At 54.8% G+C, this 13,134-nt stretch overlaps 1 protein-coding gene across 1 annotated transcript; it reads right to left on the reverse strand.

Moving 5' to 3' along the window:
• Positions 1-5,388: 5,388 nt before the first annotated feature.
• Positions 5,389-6,904, reverse strand: CNFN (cornifelin). Its single transcript, XM_065899338.1, has 4 exons — positions 6,868-6,904; positions 6,305-6,412; positions 5,711-5,847; positions 5,389-5,614 (listed from the first exon to the last, which is right to left on the reverse strand). Exons 1-4 carry the CDS (start codon positions 6,902-6,904, stop codon positions 5,525-5,527), a joined length of 372 nt encoding a protein of 123 aa, XP_065755410.1. The 3' UTR covers positions 5,389-5,524.
• Positions 6,905-13,134: the final 6,230 nt, after the last annotated feature.

Here is a 13,134-nt window from a genome sequence, read left to right on the forward strand (position 1 = left end):
GTGGGAAGCGGGATCCAGGCAGAGGGAGCTGTTAGGACAAAGGCCCTGAGGCGGGAACCAGCTTCTGTTATTGGAAGGATCGGAAAGCTGGCCAGTGTGACCCAGACCACGTGTGAAGAGGAGATGCGGTCAGTGTCAGGCAGGGGCGGACCACCCAGGGCCTGCGGGCCACGCATAGGGTTTGGGGCTTTATTCTCAGGGCATTGGGCAGCCACCAGACAGTTTTAGGAGGGAGAATGACAGGATCCGATGTATTTACGAGGTCACTCAGCTCTGTGGAGAGTGGACTGGGGACGGTGAAAGGGAGGCAGCAGGGGGACAAGAGATGGGCCAGATCAGGGAAGTGGCCGTGAGAAGAGGAGCCGGGAACAGATGCAGGCTGTGGGTGGAAGGATGTGACGATGGTGTGGACGTCGGAGTGAGGGAGGGAAGGAGTCCAGGCTGACCCCAACTTTGTGGCCCACACTGTGGGTGGAAGGTGGGTTTATAAAGACGGGGCAGACTGGAGCTGTGGGGGGAAACCAGGAGTCCAGCTCTAGACCTAAGATCCCCTTTAGAGACATCTCTTCGGGTAGGTCCAAGCAGGGAAACAGAGTCACCCGGAGTATTTCAGCAAAGGGAGCTGAGTGCGGGGATTGGCTGTACTGGTGAGGGACGCTGCCGAGAAGAGATGGGACAGTGAGGCAGCCCAGGGGCGAGCCAGAGCAGGAAGCCGCTGCTGCCACCGCTAGGCTGAAGGGACGAGGCTCAGGTGGTGGTTCCTGACCCCAGGACCAGGGTCACTGTGCTCAGAGGGGGCATAAGAAGACAAAGCCCCTGCCTGAGATGCCGCCCCAGGAAGGGCAGGGTTGGGTGGGGGACACCAGGGTTGGGAATAGAAATGGCAGAATTTTCAACATACAGCTCTCTTCCCAGGCAATGCTGCCTTGAAGCAGCATCTGGCTTTTCCCCAGGGCCTACCCTCACCCCAGCCACCACCTTGCTGAGCCCTTCTGCCCCTTGAGGACTGCCTCTGCCCCCCATCCCCACCCCATCCTAACCATCTTGAACTTGGGACTCCTCCTTTCCCAAGACTCCATCCCTCAGCTGTTTTGTTGGACCTTGGAGAGCTGGGCCCCGTGTCTTCCTCTCCGTCTGGGGCCATGTGTGCCCTCAGAGGCCGTCTGAAAGGGGGGGAGCGATTAAAGCAACAAATAGTGTGGGGAAGATCCAGTGTCCAAGTACTGTCTGTATGCAGCAGAGGGGCCGTCTTGGCTTTCTGACCCAGCACCTGAGAGCTGGATAAATCAGATAAATGTCCTTATCTCGGTGCCCCCTCCAAGCCACGTGGCCTGAGCCTGGCTCTTCACTGTCTCTCCTGGCGGGGGCGGTGCCACTACAGAAGCTCTTGTTCCCCAGGAGGGATGAACTGAGGGGACATGAGGGCAGTGAGGCCTTTGACCCTTGCCCAGATCCCTGTCACAAGGAGACCCCTGCTCGTCTCAGGAAGGAAAACAGACTGCCTTGCTCCCAGCTTTGGGTTTTGTTCTGGCCCCTGACGCAAGAGAATTCAGGCAGCGCAAAGACTGAGGTGAGGCCCTAGCACGGTGAGCTTTCTCTAATTCAAGTAGATTCTCACGGCCCAAACCAAAAGCATCATGGGAGCCTTTATCCGCCAGTCCCCCGGCCAAGCAAGAGCGCTTTTGCGAGGGAAGGTGGGAGTGGGAGATCTCCATCCTGTCGGTGGGCCTTGCTCAGCGTGGGAGTCTTGCTGGGAGTGTCCCACAGGGTACTTACAACCCAGCCCCCAGGCACAGGCTGGCTGCTTCATGTACTGAGCCGAGGACATGACGATGTGTTGGATTTAGGGGGCCTGTCAGACTTTATGAGCAATTTAAGGAGTTTTCAGGGATTACTCCGCCCACACGTTCTGCCTTTATGAGCTGATAGTCGTACCTAACCTCCACGACGTGACTGTGAGCTTACATTTTACTGAATACCAATGCTAGATGGCTCGCTATCGTGCTCTTTCCAACCATCAAATCTATGAGGTAGGTACCATGTAATCCCCATCTTGCAGATGAGAAGACAGAAGTTCATAGACATTGTTTAGCTGTTGAGCGACAGCTGCCATTTGAACCCAGACCTGACTCTCACATCCATGTTCCTGACCACCAGGCTCTTCCACTTCCCAAGGAAGGACTGCTTTATTTAGCATAAGTTGACCTAGCTGTCTCGGCACAGAGTGGACCCTAGGAGTAGGTGTTCAAAATGGTCAATATCTGCTCAGGATAAGGCAGAATTTCCCAACTGGGGAGCCAACTAGCAGTGGGACACGCTGCCTCAGGGAGTCCTGAGGCCAGTGGGGTCATCCCGCATAACCAGAAAGGAGTTAAGGTGGTTATTCAAGACTCCTCCATGGGGGCTTCCCTGGTGGCGCAGTGGTTAAGAACCCGCCTGCTAATGCAGGAGACACGGGTTCGAGCCCTGGTTCGGGAGGATCCCACATGCTACGGAGCAACCAAGCCCGTGGGCCACAACTACTGAGACTGCGCTCTAGAGCACGCGGACCACAACTACTGAAGCCCGTGCTCCACAAGAGAAGCCACTGCAATGAGAAGCCCGCGCACCACAACGAGGAATAGCCCATGCTTGCTGTAACTAGAGGAAGCCCGCATGCAGCAGCGAAGACCCAACGCAGCCAAAAATAAATAAATTAATTAAAAGTGCTGGCCCTCTGCCAGGTCCTGCTAAATGCTTAGGGGAAAGAAAAAAAACCGACTCCTCCATGTTATGTTTGGACCCATTGGTAAGGTCTCTTATTAGCAGTCACCTTGTGACTTTGCCTTCCTGAGCAGCGCGTTTGCACTCTGACTGGACTTTTCCTCGGGGGCACACAGCCACCTTCCCTTCAGCTCCTGTCACTGCTATGCAGATTGCCCCTGTACCAGTGCCCCACAGCATGTGTTCCTCCTTTTCCACGTCAAACCCTCAGCAGTTGCCTCTCCCTGGTACCCACACACCGGAATGCAAGGGGCTTGTGGTGAAGTGAGAGAAAGCCTGGACACGGGATGCTAGGGACCTGGATTCTAGCCCATGTGTGGCCACTGATGGCCTAGGGACTTCGGGAGAAGGAGAGAAATTTTACCAAGGGCCTATAGCACTCCAGCGCTGTGCTGGGTGCTTGGAATGAGTCTTTTAATCTTCCCAACATCACAGCTGCGAGGTATGGGCTTGTTCCTCCATTCTGCAGATTCGGAAATTAAGTCCCTTGCCTAAAACTCAGGGCAGATTAGTAGACGAGTCCAGATTCTGACACAAGCCTGTCTGACTTTCTATTGCCCCCATGTATTACCTCTAAAATCTCTTCCCTTTTCTAAGCCAACGTCTCCCACCTCTGATCACACATTGTCTCCACCTCCACTGGGCTCCACACTGTTCTGGACATATAGCCGTCAACAAGGTCCCTGCTCTCATGGAGCTGACAAGCCAGTGGGGAGCCAAATAATAAAAGATTCGGTATGTTGGAAAATGACTGGAAAAACAAGGCAGTGAAGGAGGGGGATGGGGAGGTAGGTACTTGCTCTTTAATGTAAGGTGGAAGTGGGGGGGCTCACTTTTTAAAAAAATATTTTTGGCTGCGTTGGGTCTTCATCAGTGCGTGCAGGCTTTCTCTAGTTGCAGCAAGCTGGGGTTACTCTTCGTTGCGGTGCAGGGGCTTCTCATTGCAGTGGCTTCTCTTGTTGCGGAGCCCTGGCTCTAGGAGCGTGGTTTTCAGTAGTTGTGGCTCGCGGGCTCTAGAGTGCAGGCTCAGTAGTTGTGGCGCATGGGCTTAGTTTCCCTGCAGCACGTGGGATCTTCCCGGACCAGGGATGGAACCCATGTCCCCTGCATTGGCAGGCGGATTCTTAACCATCTGCGCCACCAGGGAAGTCCCGGGCCTCACTCTTAAGGTGACACGTGAGCAGAAGTGAAAGAGTGAGCCATAGGGACACCTGAGGAAAGAGAATTTCGAGTTGAGGGAACAGCCAGTGCAAGGATCCTGACGTGGGAGCGTGCCTAACATCTTAGAGAAACAACCAAGAGCCTCGTGGAGTAGAGAGAATAAAGAGGAGGTAAGGTCACAGAGGGAATAAGAGAGAGATTGTGTGGGTCCTTGAGCCACCGTGAGGACTCTGGCTTTTACTACGTGCAGGAGGAGGCAGCAGAGGGTTCTGAGCCCAGGAGGCATGTGATCTATTTCAGATGTCCACAGGGCTTCTCCGTGGGGAAGAGACTAAAAGGGTGGAGTTAGGGCAGGAAGCCCAGCGAGGAGCCACTGCATTTGTTTAGGCCTAAGAGGAGGGTGGTTGGAACAAGGAGGCGCAGTAGAATGGGGAGAAGGGAGATTCTGGATCTGTTCTGAAAGTAGAACCAACAGAATTTGTTGACAGTTTGGATACTGGGTGAGAGAGAAAGTGGGCAACAGAAGGGATGGGATTTGCTATTTCCTGAGATGAGGAAGACTGTGGGAAGAGCAGACTTGGGGCGGTGGGGAGTCAGGGGTCAGGTCTTAGACACGTTAAACTTAAGATGCCTATTAGACATTCCAAGTGAAGAATGTCACTCGATGGTTGAATACACAGAGAGAGAGAGAAGAATAGCAAATAATACAAATAATATATTAATATTAGAATAGTTATAAATTATTACATAATAATAATATTAACAACAGTTTGTTAAATTGACTCTGGTCTTTCCATCTGTTCCATCTCTTGCTCTCACAGTAGCCATACGACATATTAGGGATTAACCTCAGAGGGAGAAACAGACTCAGGTTTATTAATTTACTAAGAGAACACAGCTGGTACGTGGCAAGAGTCAAGATTGAATCCCAGGTCTGTCCAACTTTGAGACCCAAACATTTTCTAATCTGCTAGTTGCTTTTCAATAAAGGGGGTGGATTGAATTGTATGATCCTTGAGTATGCCTTTCAGCTCTAGAGAGTCTTAAACCTGACAGTTTTGTGCTTTGAAGACAAAGAGCCTCCGCATCTGTTAGGATTGTGTGCAGGCCAAGAGTCCACAGGTATTGAATGAGCAGGGGGGCTCTCCTAATTTTTTCTTTGAATGGTTGGTACCTGGACAGTCCTCAGACAGCCTTTCTGGTTTTGCTAATTTTCAGGCTCTGGGCAGAGCTTCAGGTAGGCAGCTAGGGAGTTGGCGGTTTTACTTTGTTGGTGAGGACTCCCTGGCTTAGTGAGGGAAGAGACTTGCCAATGTCGCACACAGCAGATCCGGGTCAAGCATCTGACTCGACTCTGGAACTCCTTCCACACCTAGGCATGTTCCCTGTGTCCCTGCCTCCTTCACCAAACCTCCTTCTCCACCCAGATTCCTTCCCTGGGACAAAAAAGGATGTAGGCGGAGTCGGTTTTTAGGTTTTTTTTTTTTATTGTGGGTGCATTTCTGGTAGCGGGATAGGGCGGAGGGTCAGGACCTCCCAGGAGAAGGCAGAGGAGGGCAGGCGTGACGGGTGGAAAAGGAGAAAGGTGAGGGGAACGTCTTTACTCTCGGATCTTCAGCTCCCGCGCCATCTGACAGAGGGCGCAGGGCAAACAAAAGGTGAGGGCCGCCCAATCTTTCGCGATAGAGCCCTGGAGGGTGGGAGAAAGAGGTTAGCAGTCCTAACTTGCATCCCAGGAGGCCCGTCCCCAGCCCTCGGCTCCTGCGGTCCCGGGCCCGGCGCGTACCTGGATGTGGTAGCGCTCGCGCATGCCGGTGCGCAGGGAGTTCAGGCTTCCGGGCAGGCAGGGAGTGCCGCAGCACTCGCCGAAGTCGTCGGAGATGCGGCAGGCGAGGCACAGAGGGACGAAAGTGCCGCACAGACCTGCAGGGGAGGCGGGGCTCTAAGGGCGGGGCCCACCGGGTGCCACCGGCCGGCTCTGCCTCGGGGAGGGGCGAGGCGGGGTCCGCGGCGCGCGGTTGAGGGGCCCAGAGGCAGCTGAGTGTTGGTGGAAGTGAGGGTCCCAGAGGGAATTAGGGGTCCGAAAAGTGGGGTTTCAAGATTGGGAAATAAGGTTTGAAGGGGGAGTTGGGGACCCAAGGAAGACAAGTGAGGGTGCAAGGGGGACGTTGAGGGTCCCAGTGGAAGTTGGAAGGTGTGAGGCCGGGATCCTAGGGAGTGTCGGGCGTCCCAGGAAGGCATGAGGGTTAGAGACTGGGAATTCAGGGTCCAAGGAAGGAGACAGGGAGTGGGGTTAGTAGGGCGAGGAAGGGGCTGGGGGTGACCTTCGCTCCCTTCCCGCTCTTTCCCCGGGCCTGGAGAGGGGGCGGCGGGCACTCACAGATGGGCATGTCACTGCAGCAGTCCATGAGAGTGGTGTTCCAGTCACTGAGCTGGCACTGGTAGCTGCTGGCACCCTGGGGCTGGCTGGTCACTGGGTAGGACATGGCTGCGGAGGGGAGAGGCGGGGGTCAGCGGGCAGCTTCGCAGCACCTCCTGGGCCCTTGCACCTATGCAGCCCCTCCCTCGGCCGGGCAGTCCGGGCGAGGCCACCAGGCCGCCCACTGAGGGGACACCACTGTGCCTCCCCCGTTCTTTATGCCACATCTGGGCATCGACATCCCAGTCTGTTCCTGTTGTTGGTGCCTCCTGCACAACTGGTTCGGCTGGAGGTGGGGTGGGCGGGGAGCCTGCAAGTCTAGGGAAGGTTGGCGCCACATGTGGGCGGGGCGGAGACCTGCCGCCGGTTCCTCCACGCCTGGGCCTGGGGGCCTGGGTCCCTGCACGTCGGGGCATCTGGGGTGCAGGCAGACGCCGTCTGTCTTCAAAGTCATGGTGCCCAGGGGAAGGAAGTGGCCATGTTCCGGGGACTGGAAGGTTTGGGGTTCCATCCAGCGATCCCACCTTTGCCTTTCACGTTGTCATGCATCTCAAATTGCATCTTGCTGGCCCTGAGGAGGTGGCCGTTGGGGACAGCAGACGTGGCAGTGGTGACAGCGTCAGAATCTGTCCAAGGGATGCTGGATACTGGGGGAGGTCAGGGCAAGGGGCAGGGGCACTGGGGGCTGGGTTCTCAGGGGTAAGGATGCTGGGGAGAAAGAGCCATATCAGCTTGCTAGCTAGGAGAGACGTGGGATAGGGTTGTATGGGGTTGGGGGCGAGAAACTCGCCCATCTCTGTACAGCTGCCCACAGACCCCAGAGGACCCTCCTCATACCAGAGGCAGAGCTGGAGAGAAAGACCAAAAGACAGAGACAGGCAGAGTCAGAGACAAGGGGAGAAAGAGATCAGAGGTAGGTGCCTATAGAGATGCCACCAGTAACACTCACACCTGCCCAGTACTGTTTTTCTGTAAGCCCATTTCACAGACAGCACACTGAAGCTCAGTGAGCTGAAGAGAAATGCCCCACATCTGATGGCCCCGCCAAGAGGGTTAGTAAAGGGGGTACTGGCCCCCAGAACTTCCAACGTCAACTCAGTGCCATCAGGTTGAGAAAAGGGGGTGGGTCACAGGGGGTATTGAGAAAGACAGGGATGTCCAGAGAGGTAAACAGTCAGAGACGTGTAAGGGGGCAGAGAGACGTGAGTGGAGTTGGGTGGGGCGAGAAGAGAGCAGAGGCACCAACCTTTGAGTAGAAGGCTGCGGGCAGATGCTCCTACCTGCAGGACTGCTACAGCGATGGAGACAGAGGTGTGGGTGACACCTGGGAACTGAGTTGCTTATATCTGGGCTGGCCACGTGGCCCTGGGTGGGGCTCTGACAGAGATGCCCAGGGAGCCAAGCCGGTCTGGCTGACCCTCTTCCCCACATTGGGACTTCCCCTTCCTCCTTCTCCATCCCTCATTCCCCTCTCCCGCCTCCTGCCTGGCCTCAGAGGACCAAGGAAATCGTGGGGGAGGGGGTCCAAGGATGAGGAGCTGGGAGTAGAGATCTAAAGGGAAGTGGGCAGAGAGACCAAGAGAGGGAGAGAGAAGGCTGAGGGGAGGTGCAAGGGACACAGCTGTACAGACACCAAAAGAGAGGAAGAGACAAGAGAGATAGGGAGGGAATGGGAGACAGAGACAGAAGGAGAGGCCCAGAGGGGAGAGAGAGACAAGGAGATTCAGAGAGATGGAGAGAGATAAGATAAGAAGACATGGAGAGAGAGAGAAAGAGATGCTGAGACAGAGAGGCACAAAGATCTGGGGAGAAATAAAAAGAAAGGGGGAGAAGAGATTCAGAAAAAAGACACAAAGATAGAAAGGTGGAGTGTCAGGTGAGTGGAGGCACCAGCCACTGGCCACGCCAAGGCTTAGAGGGAAGGGAAACAGGGAGAGGAGAGAGGCCGGTGATGCAGCAGAGTGCAGAGTGGGCTCCCACTGGGCCCTCTCCCGCCATCCTTAGCGAGGCCCCGACTTCCCGGGGAGAAGGGGCTTTGTGCCCCCATTCAGGGCCACCGGGCACATGGGGGGCAGTGTGTTTTGGGGATGACCCATGCTGGAACAAAAGTAAAAAAACACACCTCACCCAACTCCAAATTGGGAAGGGAGGAGGCTGGGGACTGAGAAACTTCTGGTTCCTGAGGGAGGTGGATGTGGTCTAGGACACTTGAGTCCTAACAGAGCAGAGGACTGGGGCCCTGGACTCCTGGGTCTGAGGGAGGAGGGGGCTGGGCGTCCAGACTCTTGGGGTTAAGCTAGGCTGCATCCCTGAGTGGGGTAGGGGTCCTGGGATACCCAGACTGCTGTCTTCCTGGGAGATGAAAGAGCTGGGGGCCTGGAGGCTTGAGTCACCAAAGTCTCCCCTCAACAGGTCTGGCGGGGTTGGAGGTGATTCAGTGAAGGAAGCAGAATTAGAGCTGGGTGGGGTTTCCACCACGGGTGTCACTCCAAAAATGTACAAGGCACCGGAAAACTGGGGTGTCAGCTGCAGAGAAGGTGGTGCCGTCACCACACTGGGTATGAGTATGGGGTGATGAGGTGGACCACCCTGCTGGTCTGGGATCCCAGCTTTCCCCCCACAATCCTTAATTTCCTGACACCACCCAGATGGCTTGCTGTCCTTGTCCCCAGACCTAAGGGCAGCACGCAGCGTCTTGTCTGTCAGTGTCCATCGCTTGGTCCGGGAGCCTGAATGTCTGGGAAGCATCTTCTCCCTGCTTCTGTTCTAGGGTCCCTGTTCCCCACCCCCGTCTCTGCATCTTTGTCTCTCTGGCTCTGAATCTCTCCTTTCCTTCTTTCCTCATCTCTGCAGATCTGTTTCCAAATTTCTCCTGGTTCTCTGTCTCCTCATCTCTGAGTCTCTCTTCCCGAGCTCTGTGTCTCAGTGTCCTTATCCTGGAGCCTCTGCGTCCTCTCTCAGCATCTCTCCCCATCCTGAGGCTTACCCCATGGAGGCAGCCACAGAGCCCCATCCCCCAGCTGTCCAGACCATGGGCTGCAGGTGACTCAGGGTTAGACCCTAGGGCTCCCAAGACAACAACATGAGTTGTCCTCAAGTTTCCTCTCCCAACTCTGACACAGCCTGGGGCCCCCAATTAGATAAATACAGAAACTCTTGAAATGTACTTGAGGAAATCAGGACTGGGAAAGCTGTGAGGTGGCCTGCTTGGGGGTGAGGAGGAGGGAAGTGGCAGGAAGAGGAGAGCTGGGGGCTGAGGAGTGAGCATGGCAGCGTCTCCAGGCTTCTGGCCTGCATCCCCCTCAAACAGGGTTGCCAGATAAAATGCAGGATGTCGGGCTTCCCTGGTGGCGCAGTGGTTGAGAGTCCACCTGCCGATGCAGGGGACACGGGTTCGTGCCCCAGTCTGGGAAGATCCCACATGCCGCGGAGCGGCTGTGTCCGTGAGCCATGGCCGCTGAGCCTGCGCGTCTGGAGCCTGTGCTCCGCAACGGGAGAGGCCACAACAGTGAGAGGCCCACGTACCGCAAAAAGTAAATAAATAAAAATAAAAAAATGCAGGATGTCCAGTTCAATTAGAATTTCAGATAAACAACAAATACTTTTTTAGTGTAAGTATGTCCCAAGTATTGTATGGAACATACTTATACTTAAAAAGTATTTGCTGTTTGCCTGAAATTCCATTTTAACTTGGTGTCCAGTATTTTTATTTGCTAAATCTGGAAACTTACCTTCAAAGAGGGGAATCCAAGTCCCTGGGTCTTTTCCCAGAACCCAGGAATCCCTCCTCAGAGTCCAGGTCCCACTCCCACTCCTCTCCTCCCCTAGAATCCATGAATGAGGTACCCAGCCCCTACACCCTCAGATCCCAGAAAGAGGCTTCCAGCCTCTTTCTCCCCAGAATTCAGGTGTCCAGGCCAGGTCAGGATACAGTTGCCCAACGTGGGTTTCACAAGGCGGGTGTTGCCATCTATGGCACTGGCGGAACCGGTCTGGCTGAGCAGGCAAGTGAAGGGGCCCCCTTCCCATTGTAAGCCTGCTGCATCCTCCAGGGCCAGCCCAATGGGGCTGGGAGCGGAACAGTAGGGACTCAGAGCTCTGGATGCGTCACCGTGTCTGGGTTTGGGTGTGTTGTATAGAGATATATCTGTCTCGTTGGTGTGTGCTTCTCTGGGTGCTGTGCTTCTCTGGGTGCTGTGCATCTGTGTGGGGTTTGTCACGATGTGCCTCTCTTTGCATGTTCCTGTGTTCTGGGGTGTGACACGTGAGGAGGTCTTTTCTATTTGCGCGTCTGTATTGCCCTCCTGTGATTCTCCCTACTGTGCATCTGTGTTTGGGTGTGGTCTCAGTTGTGAAAGTTCCCTGATTCTGACTAGATTAAGGCAGGAATTATTTTTTGAGTGGTTGCTTTGTATGCTGGACTCCAGAGCCAGAAAAACTTAGTTCAAATCTTGATGGCCTCTGAATGACTATGAAGCCCTGGGCAAACCACTAAATTTCTGTGGACTTCAATTTTTCCATCTACAAGATGGGTTGCTGGGAATAGAGTTGCTGAGAGGATTAAACGAGTTAATCCATGTAAAGAATTGCACCTGGACCATGGGAAACATTTTTCTGTTTATGGGGATGATGATGATGTTCTAGTTGCTGGAGATACAGTAGTGAATAAAACCAAGTCTTTGCTCATGGACCTAGTAGGGATTAGATGAATGGCCTGTCTATGGCTGGGCATATAACTGCATAACTGGGGTGTCTGTTTTGCATGAGGAAAGGGATATTTCTGTGTGTTGTCAGTGCGAGTGACTCCACAATTTTGTGCCTATGTGTGTCTTTGTAGGTAATTGCACATGCCGTGTGTGGATTCTCTGCTTGTGTGGGTATAAATGCAAGATCACACCGAGCAGGTGTTGTGAGGACACATGCGGACAGAGGAAGAGCTGCACAGAGAGATGTGGATGTTTGTCCGTCCATTCCGTAAGCATTTGCTGAGCCCCTGCAATGTGCCAGGATCTCTGGCAGGCATTGGTTCAAGGCCTGAAGGAAAGTAGAGAGACCTAGAGACCCACCAAGAAAGCTTTGGCTGCCCCAGGCTACTCTTTGTTGCGGTGCCCGGGCTTCTCATTGCAGTGGCTTCTTTTGTTGCGGAGCATGGGGCTCTAGGCATGCGGGCTCAGTAGCTGTGGCTCGCGGGCTCTAGAGCACTGGCTCAGTAGTTGTGGTGCACTGGCTTAGTTGCTCCGAGGCATGTGGGATCTTCCCAGACCAGGGCTCGAACCCATGCCCCCTGCATTGGCAGGCGGATTCTCAACCACTGTGCCACTGGGGAATTCCCTATTATTTTTATTGTTTTCAGCATTTTAATCTCTCATTTGGTATGTATGCTTTTCTCTTTGTTTCCACATGAGTCTCAAGTCTCCTCCTGCTCTGGGTTCCTTCTGCACACAGCACCCGCCTCTGGGTTCCCTTTCAGGGATGAGGAAAGGGCATTATGGAGGCCAGAGCTTCCCCTAAGCCTTTTCCTCTTCATCTCTACTCCAAGCCCCACCTCAGCACCCAGAACTCTGGCCTGGGGACAAGGCCTGGCTCCAGTACAATACAGAGCCACATAAAATCCCGAACCCCAAATCTGTCTTCCTTGGTCAGGCCAGTGACTCTTGGGATCCAGGAATCCCCGTCCCCAGAGCATGACCGTTCAGGTTCCCAGCTCCTCCCTCCCTCAAGATGCAGGAATCCGGACGCTCAGCCTCTTCCTCCCTCAAGACTCAGAAGTCTAGGCTCCTCCGTTCCTCCTCCCTCAGGACCAAGGAATCCGGACTCTCTCATCCTCCCTCAGGACAGGATCAGTCCGTCGAACAGCCCGGCTTCGCGCAGCCGGAAACCTCGTTCCTTGTCCTTCTGCAGTCGCCCACGCCCTCAGCTGCCTCCCATTTCTGTCTTTCTAGAGGCGTGTCTGACACGCGAGCGCCCCTCGGCAGTCGAGCTGTGATAAGCTACCCACGACGTCAGTCACTATCTTCCAGCCAATAGACACTCCGCCTCCTAACTCCCTGGGCCACTCAGGGCAGGGCGAGTTCCCTAGTAGGCGAGACCCACAGCTCGAGTCTGACAGCGATAGACGAGTCTCCCCGCCTGTCCTGCCACCGTGTCAGGAGGTCGGGCCTTCGCCGGTTGGTGTTGGGGTCTGCTTCTTAGACGCTGGAGCGGCTCTTGAGTGGACACGTTCTGCGAGGCTGTCCTGGTAAACCCTTCACAGCACACCCAGTATTGGGGTTCTGGACATAGCTCGGACGGGAAACGGTGAGCCTTGGTGAGGCTTGAGGCGGAGCGGGGAGCTGGATGCACAGCGATCTAAGAGATTCATCCATCCATTCCCTTCCTCCCACCCTAAACTTGATTCTCGTCTGCCCCTACCCGTCCTGCTCACGCATGCGTTCAGTCCTTCCTGCCCTCATTAAGTGCCTCACTCATTGATTTCCTCACATAGCCACTCACTCGCACCCGTTCATTCACACACTCAGCCACCCATTACTTAAACATTTCCTGAGGCTTCCAATGTGCTAAGCCTCGTGCTGGGCCATGGTGGTAACCAAGATGAATCAGGCCTGGGCTGTGTCCTCAAGGAGGCCTGGTCAGATGGGAGGACAGACCCACATATTGATATGCAGGGGTGGGCAGAGGCAGGGGAGTCCAAGAGAGTCTTTTTTGGGTTTAGTGGGTCAGGAAAGGTTTCAGAGGAGGGAACCTCCCTCTCCTGACTCCCCCTGCCTCCTTGATGTACCCCTGGGCTGTCT

This window comes from Phocoena phocoena, chromosome 20 (assembly GCF_963924675.1).
Source record: "Phocoena phocoena chromosome 20, mPhoPho1.1, whole genome shotgun sequence".
NCBI lineage: Eukaryota > Metazoa > Chordata > Mammalia > Artiodactyla > Phocoenidae > Phocoena > Phocoena phocoena.